At 56.2% G+C, this 19917-nt stretch overlaps 1 protein-coding gene across 6 annotated transcripts; it reads right to left on the bottom strand.

The window, feature by feature from the left end:
- Positions 1-2419: 2419 nt before the first annotated feature.
- Fgfr3 (fibroblast growth factor receptor 3) lies at positions 2420-18791 on the bottom strand. 6 transcript variants are annotated; one of them, XM_051164737.1, is made up of 18 exons: positions 18609-18791; positions 18053-18257; positions 12175-12444; positions 11619-11672; positions 9795-9964; positions 9582-9705; positions 9309-9499; positions 8232-8382; positions 6706-6896; positions 6219-6367; positions 5863-5984; positions 5468-5578; positions 5187-5377; positions 4930-5052; positions 4777-4847; positions 4467-4604; positions 4223-4328; positions 2420-4051 (listed from the first exon to the last, which is right to left on the bottom strand). In XM_051164737.1, exons 2-18 carry the CDS (start codon positions 18153-18155, stop codon positions 3905-3907), a joined length of 2412 nt encoding a protein of 803 aa, XP_051020694.1. In that variant the 5' UTR covers positions 18156-18257; positions 18609-18791; the 3' UTR covers positions 2420-3904. The 6 variants fall into 6 exon arrangements, with proteins under 6 accessions (XP_051020694.1, XP_051020695.1, XP_051020696.1 ...); XM_051164738.1 differs by having other exon boundaries at positions 6219-6364; XM_051164739.1 differs by lacking the exon at positions 8232-8382 and adding an exon at positions 7394-7538.
- Between the last annotated feature and the right edge of the window lie 1126 nt (positions 18792-19917).

The raw sequence follows: 19917 nt of genomic DNA, 5'->3' as shown, positions 1-19917 counted from the left end.
GTCCCCAGGCTCAAGACACAGAAGCCTCAGGGGAAGGGGTAGACTGCTTGTTGGTGAGGAAGGACAGCCATTCAAAGGACACTGCGTGCCCACTGCCTATAGCAAGTACAGAGCAAACATTCAGATGAGGTGGAGTCAGCAAGGTCCAGGCTAGTCCCCAAGTGACTTTTGAGGGAAGAACCTTATGTGCCAGGGAGTTGGGGGTGTGACTGCCTGAGTCACTGCAAAAATAGGATATTTAACACTCAGTATCAGTTTTTTTGCCTGGTGCCCACAGAGACCAGAAGAGGTTGTCATATACCCTGGAACTGGAGTTATGCAGTGACCCTCATGTGGGTGTTGTTAAACCCAGGTCCTCTGCAAGAGCAGCAGTGACTGACCACTAAGCCATCCAATTCTCATTGCTGGTCCTCAGAACACTAGGGCCCACCCCAACCCAGAATGATAGCCACAGGGGTGTCCTGGGAGCCAGCCTGTCCCTGATGCTAGCCAGAACGAGCCGGGTAACCGCCACCCATGTCCAAAAGGCAAGGCAGTTGGGTAGATATTCCTCCAGGAGATTAGACACGGCAGAAGAAAACAGACTTCATTAGGCATGGAAAATCTGAGCACAAATCCAGTTTGGTGGCATGGAGCCACTGTGTTCTCACTGGGCAGTGTGGCCACACAGGAAACCCTGGTGGTGCAGCTCAAGGCCCAAACTTTACCTCTTCCAAGGAGACAATGGCAATGTCAGGGGCAAGAGTGGCCTGACCTATGGCTCCACCCCTCTCAGGACCACTTCTCTCCCACTGGACCAACCAACCCCTTGGTGTTATCTTTCCTTGATCTACAAGGGCCCTGGACTTGAAAAGGGCCTCCAGGTTGCCATTCAGAGCTATGCTTGGCTTGCCACTAGGGGGCACTATATGCCAGCACATAGCTGGCTCAGGTAATGCCAAGCCTGTTTCAGGGATAAGAATGTATCTTTCTGGTGCCACGTCCCTACGCACACTTGCACGCAGCATATGCCCCACCACACACACACTCTCTCTCTCTCTCTCCCTCTCTGCACTCTCCAGGTTTTAGTCAGATCCTTTAGCTGCCTCCTGCCTAGTCACTATCATCCTGTGTGTGTGGCTCTGAGTCCCTGGCATGAAACCCTGGTATCCCTTAAGTTGCTGTGGGTAACCAACAGACTCAGGCCTATAGGTTCTTCTCTTTTTTTGTTTTGTTTTGTTTTTTGAGACAGGGTTTCTTTGTGTAGCTCTGGCTGTCCTGGACTCAATTTGTAGACCAGGCTGGCCTCGAACTCACAGTGATATGCCAGCCCCTGCCTCGCAAGTGCCGGGATTACAGGCGTGCACCACCACACCCAGCTATGGGTTCTTCTAAAACCCAGAACCTCCCTGAAGTTCCTATTTCAGTCTAGAACCAAGACTCCAGCCACCTTGGCTATAAAAATGGCCCCTCACCTAAGGTGGGAGCCAAGATGAAAGTTCATTCAGCCCGTCTTCTCCCAAGGCTAGAAAATATGACAGACAACATGGACATAGGAAGGAGACACTCGAGTTTTCTCTACATTGTCCTGGAACTCACTATGTAGAACAGGCTTACCTTGAACTCAGAAATTGCCTGCACCATGCCTGACCCAGTAAAGATTGCTTAAACTAAGGGTTTGGCTACCTGCCCGGCCCCAAGAGGTTACCCATACATTCTTTTTTTTTTTTGGTTTTTCAAGACAGGGTTTCTCTGTGTAGCCTTGGCCATCCTGGACTCACTTTGTAGACCAGGCTGGCCTCGAACTCACAGCGATCCGCCTGCCTCTGCCTCCCGAGTGCTGGGATTAAAGGCGTGCTCATTCTTTTTTAAAATGTATTTATTTATTATTATGTATTCAGTGTTCTGCCTGCATTTACACCTGCAGGCCAGAAGAGGGCATCAGATCATATTATAGATGGCTGTGAGCCACCATGTGGTTGCTGGGAATTGTACTCAGGACCTCTGGAGGAACAGTCGGTGTCCTTAACCTCTGAGCCATCTCTCCAGCCCTACCCCTACATTCTTAAGGATGTCCTCGAGAAATCTCTTCCCTTATCAAGACAGCCATGTCCTCTTACATACCCAGGGCCCCCTCCCATGGACACAACTTTCTCGCATCCTGTCCTTGGCACCTCTGCTGACCTTGAAGTTCCATTGGCCACAGAAAGGTGACCACAAGCTCAGCTGCCCTTACTCTGGGAAGGAAAAACCAAGACTATCCCCTTGGAGCCTGAGACCAGCAGCTTGCTCTAGGGACCAGCCAGAGGCTATTACCCCTCTTTCCATTGGGGATGAACCTCAGAACCTGCCCCCACAGGCAGTAAGGACACAGCTGCATGCTGCACATGTCCCAGAACAGAAGGTGAGGCACTCAAGGAAGTTAAAACGAGTTATCTCTTTTTATTTATTTATTTTATTTTTTTGGAAAGTTAAGTCGGCAGCATTAACAAAACCACATCTGCCAGTGTGGGCTGACAACCTTGTGCTGGGCCCCAAGAGTCACCCTGAGCCACTGTCCTGGCCCTGATGATGGATAGGCAAGGGACAGCCATCAAAGCCTAGGGCCTAGTAACAGTACAAAGTAACAAAATTGCATTCACCACTCTCTCCCAGGCCTTGAAAGGTAGCAGTCTGGGCTCTACAAGTCTAGAAGAACTGCATAGGAAGTGTTAAGCCTACAGCAAAACAACTTGTAAAGACTCAATAAATTATAGCTAGATAAACTTGTATCGTATCTATTAACATCTGAACCTTCACACAGGGCCGGCCCCTCCCTGGCTACAGGCTCCTGCCTGGAATACATAGCAATTAGAAGAATCTGTATGAAAAATATCAGTTCACCTTGAAATTTTAAAACATCTCCTAAAGAAAGTTCCTATGTAAATCTAATCCCCCCACAAAAGAGGGCCAAAGGCAATAGAAACTGTTTGCTGGAGCCACCTCCAACTATGAGGGCCACCCAAGCTTCCAAGGGCCGCCTTCACAGTCTCAGCAGCCCCTACATTCAGCATAAACCTCTTCAGCTGTTAATAAGTTACCACTTAAATCTCTGCAATATCCTGGGGCTAAAGGCTATGAGCCTGGGGTGGGGGACTGGAGCTCTGAGGGCTGATAAATAGCTTTACAAATATACAGGGTCCAGGTACAAACGAAATTGCTGTGCCTGAAAAGCCCCTTGCTTCTCGGCTTGTTCTTGCCATTTAACGACTGAGCCCCATGGGGTACGCTTTGCCCCCCTGGACCTCAGCTTTACCTTCCTCCATATAGATATTCTTATATATATGTAAATATATCATACATCTATTTATATCAATGTACATTTGCCTCTGGAATAAACCTTTCTGATAGAAGTTATGGCTCCCAACTTCAGGTACCCGTAATTTCAGTCTCTGAGGGGCAGGGTGGGAAGTAGACGGCCTGGAGGTGGAGAGCTGTGACTCACCGCCCCCCCCCCCAAGGCACCAGGTGCCATGTAGGAGAGAGGGTCGCCACATAGGGCAGAGCTTCCCTGCAGGCTCAGCTTTGGGCACCAAAAAAGCCAAGGCCATCCCTGGACATAGAGTCTAGCCCTCTGCAATGGTTCCTGCAAGGTGGCAGTGGGGAGCGAGGGAGCCAGACCCCCAAGGCTGCACAGGCTGGGCCCTCTTACATTCTACATTTGGTGCTCCTGGCCCTGACCAGTCAGGAGATCACGATTCAGCAGTGCGTGTTCCCAAGGGGCCTCTGCACCCAGGAGTCAAGGATGCACACGCAGGAAACTCCTATCTGTTGCTGGCCCATTGCACTGGGCTGGTTGGGGTCCACTGCGCACCGGCAGTAGCAGGGCGGGCCAGGGTCCGCGTAAACATTGCCTGGGACTTGGTCTGTGGGTCCGTTGGGTCTCTCACGTCCGAGGTCCCCCATTACTGGGTGGGCCTGGGGGTAGCAGGTCATGAGTGAACACAGAGTCATCCCCGGAGGAGCTGGAGCTAGGAGTATCTTGGCCACCTGGAGAGTACTGCTCAAAAGGCACTGATAGGTCCAGGTACTCCTGTTGGTGGACAAGGCTGTCAGGACTGTGCCTTGGCACACACCCTCTTCAATCCCATGGCCATCAGGCTATGTCCCTAAAGGCCAGTCCCACCACCGCAGGAGCTCCAGGGAGCCACACCCACAGGAAGCAAAGCAGCCACAGGGGCGAGCAGGACTGAGAGGCACTTACATCAGTTGATGTCACAGTGAGTATGCGATCTAAATCCTCTACCAACTGCTTGAAAGTGGGCCTCTGGGACGGCACCGCATGCCAACATTCCCGCATGATCATGTACCTGCGGCAAGCGTAGCTGTGGGTCCCTGGCCTGATGCCCATCCCTACCATCCCAGGCCACCACGTCCCCTACTCATCCCAAGGGCCTGGGATAGGAACCCTGCCACGTAGGAGTATGAGCAAGAGACAGTCTGCTCACAGGTCATGTGTGCAGTTGGCTGGCTTGTCCATGCGATGGCCCTCTTTCAGTAACTTGAAAAGCTCTTCCACTGGGATGCCAGGATACGGTGAGCCCCCCAGCGTAAAGATCTCCCAGAGGAGGACCCCAAAGGACCAGCTGCAAGGGAGTGAGGACGAAAGGCCTGTTATTCCTGGGCCATTGACACACGACCAATGGGCAAGGTGGGGCCCAAGGAGGGGTCCAAGACCCTGAAAAGCTGTGAGAGGTGCAATTTGCATCCTGTCTGTCCCCAGGTCTCCCTACCCCCACCCTACATGGGGACACATACACATCACTCTGGTGGGTGTAGACTCGGTCAAATAGGGCTTCTGGTGCCATCCACTTCACAGGTAGCCGGCCCTGGACAGAGGGAGAGGTGTTGGTTCTCGGGTGTCCCCCTGATGGGGCCCTAAACCCCCAAACACACAGAACCAGGGCTCACATTTGTGGTCTTCTTGTAGTAGTCCAGGTTGTGCACGTCACGGGCCAGGCCAAAGTCTGCAATCTTCATCACATTGTCCTCGGTCACCAGCACATTTCGGGCAGCCAAATCTCTGTGTATGCACTAAGGAGACATAAAAGAAAAGAAACCTGGGCTGAGCTGACCCCTCTCCAGGCTAGGCGAACCGGTCAGCCACTCTTCCACCCAGAGAGCCCCCCCCCCCCCCGACCCGGCGCCTGGGCCTTGCCTCTGCTCACCTTCTGGGAAGCCAGGTATTCCATGCCCCGTGCCACCTGGTAGGCACAGGACACGAGATCCTTGCAGGTAAGCTGCTCTTCCGGCAGCCTGCAGGTGTCAAAGGAGTAGTCCATGCCCGGAGGCCGCCGTGCCCGCAGGAACTCTCGTAGGTTGCCCTTGGCTGCATACTCCACCAGGACATACAAGGGCCCTGGGAGCACAGGGGCCTTTAGAGATGCTGCTGTGTGACTCGGGAGCCCCGTTCACCAGTCCACCCCCCTGCTGCACCTGCTGCACCTACCGCCCTGTGTGCAGGCCCCCAGCAGGTTGATGATGTTCTTGTGCTTGCCGATCATTTTCATCATCTCCATCTCGGACACCAGGTCCGACAGATCCTTGTCAGTGGCATCATCTGCGCGGGAAGGGAATGGGGGGTGTCAACTGATGGCCCCACGGCCTTCGAACGCCCCTTCTACACACACACACACACTCTCTCTCTCTCTCTCTCTCTCTCTCTCTCTGGTTTTTTTGAGACAGGGTCTCTCTGTGTAGCCTTGGCTGTCCCAGACTCACTACTTTGTAGACCAGGCTGGCCTTGAACTCACAGCGAGCCACCTGCCTCTGCCTCCCGAGTGCTGGGATTAAAGGCGTGCGCCACCCATGCCCGGCTCCCCTTCTACTTCTCTGCCCCCTCACCTTTCAGCATCTTCACAGCCACGGTGACCGGCTTGGCAGTGCGCTCTTTGTCAATGCCGATAGCTTCTGCCATGACAACCTGGCCAAAGCAGCCTTCTCCAAGAGGCTTACCGAGAGTCAGCCTGGCCACAGAAACAGAGGTGATAAATACGAGCCCAACAGCCCCAACCCTCATGGTCATGCACAGCTGTATCCTGGAAGCCCTAGGGGCATTTGCTGATGGAGACCAATAGTAACCTCTCAGATCTCACCCTGCACTCCACCTCAGAGGCACCTCCAACAGGCCCCTGCCTAGCCCCACTACCAGCCATATACCAAACCCCACCAAGTACATATTGTCCCTCACCACCACTGACCGGGTCCTGGAGAGCTCCCACTTGGGGTCTGCAGGCAGCTCAAGTTCAGAAACATTGGCCAGCACAGGACCTTCTCCTGAAGACAGCCGGGCGATCCGGACGAGGGGTGTGTTGGAGTTCATAGAGGAGTTGGACTCCAAGGACACCTGCTTGGGTCATCAGGGACAGGTTGGTACCACGCAATGTAGGCTGAGCATTGGAAAAGGGGTATGTATAGCCCCCAAGAATGGCAAGGTCAAGTCTTCGTAGGGCAAGGTGTGGGGCCAAGGAAAGGGTAGGCTGGCTGCTCTGACTTCTATACAGTGGTGACTGAAGACTAGTAAAAGTTGCTCTGCACCTCAGAGTAACTTGGGCTCCAAATGGAGAGAAGAGATAGGGAGAGGTCAGCCCACCTAACGGCAGAGCAATGTGTCCCGGGCCCTGCTGGGATTCTAGGAGACCCAAGGCAGGACAGGGAGCTCAAAACCTGGTATCTACTTTCTGTTACCTGTCGCTTAAGCGGGAAGCGGGAGACCTTGTGCACGGTGGGCGAGCCCAGGCCCTTCTTTGGAGGACTGCACAGGCAACAGGAAGTCACTGCTACCACCATTGGGATGAAGAGCAAGAAGACCATCCCCAAGCTGAGGATGCCTGTGTACATGCTGCCAGCCTCGCCAGCCTCCATCAGCTCCTCCTCAGCTGCAGAGACACAAATTTTGGGGCCTCATCCAGCCTCTTCCAACTTCCCACCGGCCAGAACTACAGGTACCAGCGAGGAAGGGAAGGGCCTGGGACATTTGGAGATTGGGGGCAGGGGCAGCTGTGCCCGCCCCCACTCGCCTTGGTAGTGTAGTTAAAAAAAAAAAAAAAAAAAAAAAAAATCTGTGAGTTAGCCAGACCCAGGAGAAAAGCCCAGCAGAGCCAGAAGCACCCATACCGCCACCCAGGCGCCCAGGAAATGCCAGAGCCTCAGATCAGGACTGTGGGAGCACAGCTGAAAAGAGGAGGATCTTGCAGGACCAAGATGGGGCCAGGTTGATGTTTCAATACCAAGCACAAGGCCAGGTTAAGTTTCACAGGATTGGGGGGGGCAATAAGCAGTAAGGGGCCCCCTTATGGTTCCTGGAAGCTTTGGCATATCCTGAGCCAGCACCCCAAGAAGACAGGTGCGGCGTGAGCAGCGCAGAAACCAGTACCTGGCAGCACCACCAGCCACGCAGAGTGATGAGAAAACCCGATAGAATTGCCCGCCAGGCAGGTGTACTCCCCAGCATCCTCAAAGGTGACATTGTGCAAGGACAGAACCTCTAGCTCCTTGTCGGTGGTGTTAGCGCCTGCCGTCTACAAAGAAGAGAACAGGGCGCGCTAGGCAGGCGCCAGCACCCCCCTCTGGGTATCACAGCAGTCCACACGGAGATGATCCAGCCAGGCTGCAAGGAAGACGCCGCTGCCACCACCACCACAACCACAACCTTGGCCACCACCATGGCCCTGCCACAGCCACGGAGGCCCAGGGCCCTCTGCCTCCTGCACCGAGGCACTGAGCCTGAAGCCAGTCCCTCCACCGGTGGCGAGTCCTCTGTCCCAATGTGAGCAACTTGCAGGTGGGCAGCATGGTGCCACACAGAGGCAGCATTCAGAGTTAGTGCAGAAACAGGAGAGGTGCGGATGAAAGGATGGGCAGATAGATGTGTGAACGGGAAGCCAGAAGGCATCAACGTCAGCCAGAGATGGGGTAGGTCAAGGCTCGCAAACAGCACAGGACTCGGCTCCTGGCAAGCTCTAAGGATCTTCTAAGCTTGCAAGTGGGGGATGCAAGAGGACAGCACAGACCTGGGGGGCTTTGAAGCAGGTGGTCAGTCCGTGGTAGCTGGGGGCTACCAACAGTGCTGAGGCATCACCAGTAAAGTGTGAGCCATGGGTGGGTGGGATCAAGCAGGACAGGGGTCGTGCAGGGCATGCAGGCAGGTGCACGGCTGGGGGCGTTGGAGCTGGAGCTCAGCGTGCCAGGCAGGCATGGGACAGAGTCGTTACCTGCTTGCGGCCCGTGAACACGCAGCCAAAAGGCCTTCTCAGCCACGCCTATGAAATTGGTGGCTCGACAGAGGTACTCGCCCCCGTCCCGCTCCGACACATTGGCCAGGCGGAGGCGTGCGTCTGCCTCCACATTCTCACTGATCCAGGACTGCGGGGACAAGAGACTGGGCTCAGGCACACCCCGAGCCAGCTCCAGAACAACATGAGGATGAGGCAGGGCAAGGGGAGACCCCCAAGGACGGGCTGGGGGCTGGGCGGCAACACCTGGAAGGCTGCTTGGAGGAGAGGCACATCACGGCAGTGGTAGGCATGGTTTCGGAAAAGAGGCTTTCTCCATGCCCAACACACACACACACGTATGTATGGACAGAGAAGGGGGAAGAGAGGTAGAGAATATGAACCCACAGCCTCCAAATCCTCACCCCAGGAGTCATGTTAGGGCAACTACCTTATTCTCATGAACGCCCACACCCATGGTGAGAGGCACACTCGACAGGACCTCAACAGCCAGGATTCCTGTCCCAGCCAGTGCCTGCTCCCCTCTAGCACCAGACTTCCTTGTCTCTGAAGAGCTGTTTCTCTTTGGGTTTCCAGGCTCACAAAGTCCCAACTCAGGTGGCGCCCCCACCCGAAGCCATGGGACAAAGGTGCACCCAGAGGAAGGCAGTACAGAGCCAGTGCTACACTGCCAGCAGATGACACCGGCCAATCCAGGCCAGCTGGGGAGTGTCTAGTCTAGCCTATGCTCTGGGGCCCAGCGGATACTAACTCGGCAGTCATCCTCCAGCCCTGGGCCACCATTAACTGTCACCCAAAAGAAGACACCTGCAGGCCCAGCCCTTGGAGCAGACTAATTCCCATGGCAGGGCACAAGAGACACAGAGCCTGCTTAGAGCTCAGAGCAGCTGAGAAACTCTGGGACTCAGCTGTCCCATCTCAGAAACTCCAACACCTGGGGCCTAAATCCCAAAATATCCCTCAGCGAAGAGGGACTTGTGGACCAGAGCCAAGGCATTCCCCCACTGGCCCATCCACCTCACCCTACTCCCCGCACCAGAAGGCAGCAGAGCCCACCTTGAGTACAGTGACGTAGGGCGTGCCATCAGGGCCCACCTTGCTGCCATTCACTTCCACGTGCTTCAGCCACTGGATGTGTGGCTGTGCGTCACTGTACACCTTGCAGTGGAACTCCACGTCGCTGCCCAGGACGGCCGTCTGGTTGGCCGGCAGCCCAGCCTGGAGGATGGGGCGGTGTGGGGAGCGCTCTGCAAAAGGCAGCCAGGTCAGGGGCCGTGGGCCAAGGGGTCCCGGCGATACCCTGCCTTAACCACCCATCCTGGCCCTCACCCAGCACATCCAGGGTGTACGTCTGCCGGATGCTGCCAAACTTGTTCTCTACCACGCAGGTATAGTTGCCACGATCAGAGGGCACCACGCTCTCCATGACCAAGCTCCACTGCTGGTGCCGAAGCTGCAGGTGAAGTTGGTCTGTGAGTGAATGCAGGCTAGACGTTGCGTCCAGGCACCACCCGGCCCTCCAGGCCCCTTCCCCAGACCCACCTTGATGCCCCCTATACGGTGCTCCCCTCGGAATTCTTTGCCATTCTTCAGCCAGGAGATGGAGGGGGTAGGGTTGCCGGCAGCTGGGCAGCGGAAGCGTACGGTGTTGGCAGCTGGCACAGCTAGCAGTTTCTTATCCATACGCTCAGGTCGGGTCCAGTAAGGAGCCCCTGATGACAGAAGCGCCCGTAACAGCTGTCATCAGTGCACCCTTCCGAAACTTCCCTGCCTGCCCACCCTCTGACCTCTATTTCCCCTTCTGTACTGAGAGTCATTTACTTTGTCCTGACAGGCTCCCCTGACGCCTCTATACTACGCATTTACAGCTACCCTACTCTCAGGATTTGGACACATCTTCTCCTCACCCTTTGGTGCAGGCCCACAGGTTCAGGTCCCCGGCTCGGCCAGGTCATCCCACTAGTCTACAAAACCTGAGCTAGCCTCCGCCAGCGCTCAGGCTCCCCTTCAGGTCCTGCCTCCCCCTCCACTGAGCTCCCTCGTGAGGCTGGTGAGGGACAGAGCAGGGTCCAGGACAAAACAGGGAGGCAGTGACCTCATTACACTCATCACTGGACCATGTGTGTCTGTGGGAGGAGCGGCCACAGCACAGGGTTGGAGAGAGAACAGTGTGCAGGCACTGGTGAGGGGCCCTCCTCGCCCCCCCTCAAGCTAAGCCGCTCTCCCAGGTTCCCACAGTGGCCAGCAGGCATAGCAGAGACTGCCATACTCGGAGACTACAGCGACCGAATGCTGCCTGCTGCCAGGCAAGGTCCAAAAGGTGACCCTTTAGTTACCTCATAGCCAAAGGCCATGTGGGGAAAAGCCCATGTGAAGCACAGACACTAAATACAGTCTGGGAGCCGGGCGGTGGTGGCCCACACCTTTAATCCCAGCCCTCTGGCAGGCAGAGGCAGCGGATCGCTGTGGGTTCAAAGCCAGCCTGGTCTACAAAGTGAGTCCAGGCCAGCCAAGGCTACACAGAGAAACCCTGGCTTGAAAAACCAAAATAAATAAATAAATAAATAGATAAATAAATACAGCCTGGGAAGGCCAGGAAGGCAGAAGCAAACACAAACTCAGAGCAGGGCACTGGGCACTGGCAATGTGGCCGGGGCACGAGCCGTAGGGCAACTGGGTTAGGAATTTTGCTCTGAACAACCTGAGCCAAAGGGAAAGGGGAAAGAAGTCAAACCTCTCCTCAGGACAGTAGCCTCTGTTGGCTTCAGTTCTAGATTCTAAACCTGTTTCTGTGTAGATTCCAATCTAAAGTCTCACACAAGCCCCTATCCCACACTCCTTACCCCCATTCACCCCTGAAACTAATTCCTCTGTCTTCCCATAACCTGTCTTTGATTCTCCTCAACACCTTGCCTAACTCTGCCTCAGAATTCTCCAAGTGGTCCAAGGGCTGAGGCCACACGGCCTAGTCTCCAAGTTATAGCCTCCCCGCCCACACACACAATGTCTTGACCCATGATGGTGCTTGCACTCTGTTACATCCCTTTACAGTATAAGCCTCAGCATGGCACAGCCACTCTTTTCCTGATGCCTAAATCAACAACCACTTAACCCTTAATCCCTGGGTCTACCTGCTCCTGGACAGCAACTTGAGCCCCTGACCTGGCTGTACTCACACCACTGATTGCCCGTCCCACCAGAGTCCATACCAAAATCCCTGCAGACTAGACCCTCCCATCCACTGCTCCTGGAGCACTGTGCTCTCCGGTCCATGGGCCTGTAGCAGTGTCTCTAAGAACCCCCACCACCCCACCACCACACCCCACACCCGCCCTAACAGCTCAGTGCGCCTGGACTCGCTCTCACCTGTGTCTTCAGCCACATCCTCCCCATCTTCATCATCTCCTGAGGACGGAGCATCTGCAATAGTTATCAAGTGGGCAGTGGTTCTTTGACATTCCCACATCCGGAGACCTGCTGCTTCCCATATCTGGGGGCCCACTACTCCCTCACCTTTAGGGTCCTGCTTTCACAAGGCCATTCTTTTGGACAGCATCTACTTGGGGGTATCCCCTCCTCTCTATCTATAGCCAGCAACAGTCTTTTTTTTTTTTTTTAAGATTTATTTAATTTATTATGTATACAGTGCTCTGCCTGCCAGTGCAACTGTAGGCCAGAAGAGGGCACTAGATCTCATTGTAGATGGCTGTGAGCCACCATGTGGTTGCTGGGAATTGAACTCAGGACCTTTGGAAGAGCAGTCAGTGCTCTTAACCTCTGAGCCATCCGTCCGCCCCCCCCCCCCCCCCCCGCCAGCAACAGTCTTACTTAGGCCAGGGATGCTGCAGCTACCCTGCCCAGGAATGTCCAGAGCTCTCTGGCTGCTCAACACATTTGGCAGCCAGACCCACCAAGGACTTACCTATCACACGCACACTGAAGTGGCACAGCACACGCTGAGTGGGCCGCTGCTGGTAGCTATAGACCCCTGCATCCTCCTGGGAGGCGTTCAGCACTTGGAGCCTCTGTGGCCCCACCAGGATGCGGTGGGAGGCCACCAGCACTGCCCCATCTTTAGCCCAGACAGTGGGGCCTATGGGGACACCTCCGGGTGGATAGCAGCTCAGCTCCACAGTGTCCCCACTGCCAAAGGCCACCCGCTCCTGCTGGCTAGGTTCAGGCCCTGGAACCTCTGTGGAAGAAGTGGAAAGCTGTAAATGAGTTCTCCAAAGCAGCATGCTGGGGGCCCAGCGCTTTACTTCGAAAACACTAACAAAGGCTGTAGTAGACAAGCAAGGAGTATGGGGCCTGGGATCCTGCCAGACAATGTTCAAACCAAGGGTGGGAGGCTGTTTTCGTTAAGAGCCCAGGCGTGGGCCGGGCATGGTGGCACACGCCTTTGATCCCAGCACTCGGGAGGCAGAGGCAGGCAGATCACTGAGTTCGAGGCCAGCCTGGTCTACAAAGCGAGTCTAGGACTGCCAAGGCTACACAGAGAAACCCCGTCTCAAAAAACAAAAAACAGGTGGTTAAGAGCTCCACCTGCTCTTCCAGAGGTCCTGAGTTCAATTCCTAGCAACCACATGGTGGCTCACAACCATCTATAATGTGAGCTGATGCTCTCTTCTACAGACAGAGCACTCACACACAATAAATAAATAAATCTTTAAAAAAAAAAAAAAATAGAGCCCAGGGGTGTCAGTATCAGCTCTGTCAACGGTCCAAGCTAAGGCTTCTGGCTCTGTCCCGTAGGAAGAAGCCATCTTCCAACAACCAGCTCCGAGAGGCACATACAGCAGCCCTACCACCAACAGAAAAATCTCAAGTGCCAAGAAGGGGGGGGGGGTCAATTCCGTGGTCCAGCTCCTGCCTGGAATGCCTAGGACCCTAAGTTCATTCCCAGCACCAGGAAAAAGCCACCAATTCCTCCTCCTCTGATCCTGCCACCATTTGGAAATGTAGAATCAATCCTTAGCTCACAGGGAAGCAACAAAAGCAGGTTGGGGACAGGCTGTCCTTCCTTGGCCCTTGGCTCAAAGCTCAGAGAAAGAATAGGGAGGCCTTTCAGGGCCCTCTTAGCACCCAACCCTCATCTTGGCTTCTGAAACAGTTTGGGTAGAGAGACAGAGAACAGAACACACTTCAGCAGTAAGAAGGAGAAACCTGACTATGGTGGCTCATACACTCAGAAGACTTGAGGCGGAGGATTGCCCCAAGCTCAAAGCCAGGCATGGCTATAGACTGTCTCAAAAAACAGAATCAAGATAAAAGAGAGAAGACAGCACAAGGTCATCCATGAACAATGAACATGGGTGCGCGAGCCCCTCCTTACACACACCACAGGGGCTGCTGTTCACAGGAGCTGTGCACTTCCACCAGTGCCCCAAGTATACCGGGTTGGGGAATCCTTGGGCTGGGCAGTCTGCGCCTTGCAACTTATTCCACATAGCAGCCAGTTAGGAAAACAGAACAAATATACACTAAGGACACCAGTCTGGAAACTTCGGTCTCTAGTAAGTGGGCTAAGGGGCCCATATAAGCTCATAACAAGGTGGGTGGCTGAGGACATGGGACCTCCATTTCACAAATGAGGACCAGGTTTGGAGGGGCTGTTGGAGTGGCCATGTGAGCCAAATGGAGCAAACCACCCACCCTGAGGGCTGAGAAATGCTCCTCCATTGGGCAGACACAGGTAGGACACCTCTCCCCTGCCCAGGTGCTGCCCAGCTGATGATGGGGCCCAAAGACCTCACCCTCGGGGACACACACCACTAGCTGGGCTATCTCCCTCAGGCCTCCCTGCCAGGACCTGACAATGCCCATCACAGAGCAGCTGGGCTCAGGGCCCAGGACAGGAGTGGGTGGTCCTGCTGAGCAGACCTCCTTCCTCAGATCCAGCTGGACTGGCTATAATGTCACTTGTCATTCTGCCGTCGCATGGCCTAGATTCGAGGCCCAGCTGTCCACTCTGGACACACCAGCCCTTAGTCAGGCCCAATTCCGCCCATCCCAGAGTCAGCCCACAAGCTCAAAGTCCACCACAACTCTGACACCCAGAGGGACCGGTATGTCCCCGGAGCATTCACAAAGCTCATGTCCTTCAGACTCTCACAGCTTTAAGCTGTCCTGGGCAGGTCCCACAGCCAGGGTCCTTCTATCCCGACTTCCAGCTCTCCAGTCACGCTGCTATGTCCTATGGGACCACCCAATGCTGGAAGCTACTTTAACAGAAGAACAGGCTGGTCAAAAGCCTCAGTCCAGGCCATTGACCCAAGGCCAACAGGCAGTTGGTTCCGGTTTGGTCTGGACAAGACAACAGGTCAAGCCATTCGCACAAGTATTTGGTTTAAGCTAATCCAAAGATGAACTGGCTTGGAGATGCAGGGTGCTGAGGGAAAGAAAGTCTCAGTTAGCTCAGAGCTAACCTCTGACCTTGTCCACTAGGAGCTAGCAGAAACCAGACACCTAGACTTCGGAGGCTTCAGACAATAAGGTACCTCACCAATAACCATCACCCCAGGGTCACAGGGCTTAGAGGAACTTGTGTCATAAATCAGGCAGGTATAAGGGAAGGTACTTGAGACAACACTGAGCACGGCACACCATGTTCTAAGGCAGCAGCAGAGCACTGGACAACAGAGCTCCCACATCTTCAGCCTCCAGGAGTGCGCAGATAACTCCCTAGGCCCCATCAACCAAAAGGGCCAAATGTGAGCCTGGCAGTGGTAGCGCAGGCCTTTAATCCCAGCACTCGGGAGGCAGAGGCAGGTGGATCGCTGTGAGTTCGAGGCCAGCCTGGTCTACAAAGCGAGTCCAGGACAGCCAGGGCTACACAGAGAAACCCTGCCTTAAAAAAACCAAAAGAGCCAAATGCAACACAAAAGCATTGATACTTCTGCTGCGCCCACTGAGGGGGTAATGTCCCCCTACACAGACCCCCCCCCCAGCACCTATCCCCACTGTCACATGGCACTGACATGGACCTGAGTACCACATTCTCACAGGTGCAGACTAAGAGATACTGTTGTCCCAGGAAGGCTGTGCTGGGCCTAGGGTCTCCCAGATTGCCTCAGTTTTCTCCACTATGGCACAGTGGACAAATCCCAACTTGCAGACCTAAGGTCCAGATAGCCCTGGTTATGTGTCTAAAGCTTGTAAAAAGAGGTGTGGGGCTAAGGGGGAAATCTCTGCCTGGGCCTCTGGAATCAACCAATATAGTCAGACCACAGCTGAGCAGCTACTGGGAGGGAGGGAGGCATCCCCTGGCTGAGAGATCTGATATCCCAGTTCTGGTCACTACTGTTGAGACACAAGTGCACCTCCATAGAACTAGCATCAAATCCAGACCTGTTGCTGAGGTTGGACACCACCCCACCCCACCCCTTTGGAGCGAGACCAGGACACGGATCTGCAAAATATCTGCTTTGTTAGTGAACACAGCTGGTATGGGAGGTACGGCTAGGTGTGTAACTAAAATAGCCCAAGAGAAAGGTGGATGCCTGAAGGGGCCCTGAAGCCAAGGTCTCCCTTCGTCTCCCTCTTCTTCCCGACTCCCAGCCATCCCACCAGGAGACATTCCAGTTTCCAGAGTTTCATAACAAAGTCAGGAAAGAAAGAAAAATTCAAAGGTTGGGCGGGCTAATGAGGGCTTACTGAGGGATTGTCTGGTTTAATCCCCCCGAAACAACTCTGCCATTACCAGTCCTCTTTAGCAGGACAGGTGAGGAAACTTAGGCTCTAGGACGGGTACCCAAGCCTAGGCAGGCCTCAACCCCAGGTGGGTTTGCTCATACCTCAGTCAGTTCTCGGGCCACCTCTTCCCCAAAACCTCATTTTCCCCCAACCCACCCTGGGTACTAGTTTCCCTTTCAGAGACAATGGGGGGGGGGGGAGAAACTTGAAAGAGGTGTTCCAGCTCCCAGCGTCAGGCCCAAGTGAAACCCGAGGCCTGGAGGACGAGGAGCTTCAAAAACTCAGCATCTCAGCATAGGACCCAAAGCTTCAGGGTCTAAAACCAGCCCAGGTTAATGAACCACCTGGAAGGCCTTCAGGGCTCAAAGTCCAGCCCTGAGGGAGGGGGGCGGGGGGGGGGAGCAGGCAACGCCCAGAGAGGTGGAAAGCCATGTCCCAGTTTCCCATTTGCTACATGCCGGAGTGGGAGTCAACCTCTGGACCCCGGCGAGTTACTCTCCTTACCCCCTTCCGTCCGCCTCCCCCCCTCCCCCGCAACAACTGCGCACACCAGCAGGGCTTGCCCCACCAAGGGTGGCCACTGGCCCACAGCCCTTGACCCCAGCCAGCTCCAGTTTAGTAATTTATGTTCCCGAGGAAAGCGCCAAGCCGGACCTCTGTAAACTTCACCAAGTCTTTGTATTTTTACTGCCCGTCCCATCTCGTTAAGGAACCGGATTAAGTTTATTGGCCTATCAATTCCCTACCTGTCTCACCAGCTCGAACGCAGAAGCGAGGGGCGGGAGCACATCCCACCGATCCCTGGCTGCCTGGCTCAGCTTCGGTTCCTGCAGCAGGGTCGTGCCAGGCCACCGTCACTGCCTGAAGCTCGCCGCCCCGCTGCCCTTACCCAAGCTCACTGACACCCGACGCAAGAAATATCTTCATCTGAATGCACATGCTAATGCAGCCCCAACGCCGGCCATTCGGCGCCCGGGAAGCCCGGCCATCCTAGCAGGCGCTAAAAGCGCGCGCTGACCTCCCGACCGCCTCTGTCACGCCACTGAAAGACACGCACATTCAAGCTCCCGGCCCACTTTCATTCATAAAAAAAGAAAAAAAATGACATTGTTCCGGGAGACTGCAAGCGCTAAAGGAGAAAGGGGCGCGGGGGCGCCGGGAGGGGCAGGCCGCCATCTGCCTCCTCCCGCTGCGCCCGCCGCGCTCGCACCTCCCCGAGAGGCTGCGCCGCCATCAATGCGCGGTCTGTGGCCGTCGGGGTACAAAGGAGCGGCTGTTCGGGCCTCAGCTCGGGTGGGGCGACAGCTTACCGAGCGAAAGCCTCTCTCCGCGCGGCCTCCCGCCAGACCACTGCTCTGCTTTGCCACGCTGCCACCGGGCACACCCGGGGGCTGCGCGCGTCGCACCTCCCGGGCGGCCGCGGAACGCAAGGCGGACCGTGGCTCCCTCCAGTATCTTCGTTCCACGGCACTCTATGCCCCATCGGACTCTGGCGGCTAGCCGGGCTACGGTAGGCGGCACCACCACCCTAGGACAACCGCCTCTCACCTCCCAGTGTGCGGCCTGCAGGGCGGTCCGTGCGCGCCCCTGGGAACCGACCCCTCAGGCCGCCTACAGGATGAGAGGGGAGCGGCTGCACTGAAGCTGTCACCTTGTCATGCGAGGGACTGACTCGCTGAGATAGTCCTATCCACCCCCAAAGTCCAGCCTTTCTTTGGCCGAAGCAGAGCAAGAACTGTTCCGAGAGGACCGGGGAAACAACAACAGGCACTTTTCGTCCCCGCAGATCTGAGAAGCAACAATGGAAATGTAGGAAGTCAGCTCGCACGCCCTCCCGACCCGTCAGGGCCAGGGACCACGGCTACCGCGCATCTCTACCCGTGGCGCCTCGTACTTGGGTGGTGACGCTGAGACTCCAGACACCCTATAAACAGCCGCGTCCGATCTGACAGCGGTCTATGGGACGGAGTACAGAACCCAAGCGCACTGGCCCGGGTGGTGCTACTCAACCTGACGCCCCTTCCTCACCCAAGGGTCGTTCGCTGTTTCCAAAGCCTCTGTGGGCCAGGGCCGGCCCCCAAGAAAAGACACCTTGGCTCAGTTCTTACCTGCTGCTCTCCGCACAACTCGCTGCTCTGGCCCAGGAGGCTCGGAGGTAGCTCCGGCCACTACCGCCACGCAGAACGCTAACACGCAGGCTGGGACTACCATGGCTCCAGAGCAAAGGCAGCGGCGTCCTCAAGCGCCGGACGCGGGCATGCTGCACCCCCCACGCCCGGCTCCGGCGCCGGTGGGAGGGCGCCGCTCCGGAGTCTACCGGAGGAGAGCACTGAGTTATTCAGGAGGGCAGCGAGGAAACTCGGCCTTGCTCCCCAGCCCGGATCCCCGGCCGCCCCGCCCGCCGCCTCCTAGCCCTCCCGGGCCGCCTGGCGCCGGTCGCCTCCTCCCAGCCGCGGTCCCTCCCTCCTCCTTCCCTCCCTGGTTGCCGCAGTTCGCAGAGCCCTCCCAGGACGGCGGCAATAGCCGCAAACTTTCCAGAGAGAGGAGCCCGCGCCTAGCCCGGCCTCGCTGCATTCTCGGACCGCTCCAGTTCCAGCCCGCCGCGCGCCCGACTGCTTCAGTGCCCGCCCGGCCCCTCCGAGCGCTAGCCGGGTCCACACCAACCTGGTGGCCGCTAGAGCCCAGCTCACCACGAGCAGCTCCGACTTCGGAACTCAGCCCGCTCTCCCAGGGACAGCTCTGTCCCAGGGGCCGCCCGCCCACCGGTGAGTCCCTGCGCCAGAGCGGACCGCACGGCGCCAGCTGCTCCCGCCACCCCCGCTGCCACCGTGCACTGAACTGGGGCTGCCCGGCGCGCAGCAGCAGCCAGTGGGGGGGGGGGGGTTGTGGGGGGGTACGGCCTGCTCCCGCCACGCCCCGAACACTCCCCTTCTCTGGCGGCCAAGGGGCGGGGGACCCGAGGAGGCGTGGTCAGGCGGGGGCGCCGGGCGGTCCCGAAGGGCGTGGGAGCCCAGCTGGGGCGGGGCAGGCGAGGCCGGGGTCGCACACTCGACCCCTCGAAGCAATGCTGAGCTCAGGACTGTCTACCACACGCTCCTTCGTCCAGTAAGACTGTGCTCAGGGCCTCAGAGGGCTGACTGCCGTGGGGGGTCCAGGTGTTAGGGTGATTTCACAGTGAACCAGCCCCTGAGCTGAACCCTGTGCAAAGAGCTGTAATTCCTCAGGTGCAGAACCTGACAGAATTCCAGAAGGACAAACGCATGTGAAGCAAACGGCCTTTCGATGGAGGATGGAGCAAAGTTTACAGGATGGATGGCACCCTAGAAAAGGAGGGGAATGCTGCTGTATTTACCAAACCAACCAGTGGCCGCCCAGCATGAGCTCAGCTGCACACTTCCCCAAGAAGACACAAGTTTGCAAGTAACTTACTGCCCAGCCTCGGAATAACAAGAAGAGCTGGGGATAGGAGGTGGAGCGGCCTGCCCTGCCCTAGAGTTGCCTGAGCTCCAGTCTGTGGAGGTCCCAGCACTGCACATCCATCCTGGGAACGCAGCCCATCTGGCCAATGTCACACTGACAGCTGGTCCCTGGAGGATCAGCCTGGCCACCCCATCATGCTGGCAAGCTGTAGGTGCTGCTTTGCAGACCTTCTGGAACAGCACCCACCACCACCACCCTGTGACTGGTGGCTTCCGTACCTATCTTCACAAGGCAGGCAAAGTTGCCTCACTTTCAGCCAAGCTCCCCAAGGTCTGAGGCCTGTGGGAGGCAGATAGGTGAGGTCTTGGCTCAATGCTTCTGCCTAGTCTGGCTGTGTGCAGCTTTGAAGGACTCAAACTGCTCATCAGAAAAACAAAACAAAACAAACAAACAAAAAAACCGCAAGTGGTCTATGAAAACCCTTCAGTGACTCACTGATCACCCCTTATCTTTCCCAGATAGCTGAGCAGGGCCCTGCCCCCAGAGCACTCAT

This window comes from Acomys russatus, chromosome 22 (genome assembly GCF_903995435.1).
Source record: "Acomys russatus chromosome 22, mAcoRus1.1, whole genome shotgun sequence".
In the NCBI taxonomy this organism is placed as follows: domain Eukaryota; kingdom Metazoa; phylum Chordata; class Mammalia; order Rodentia; family Muridae; genus Acomys; species Acomys russatus.
Note: the sequence above shows the minus strand (reverse complement) of the source record. Positions and strands in the feature narration are given on the sequence as shown.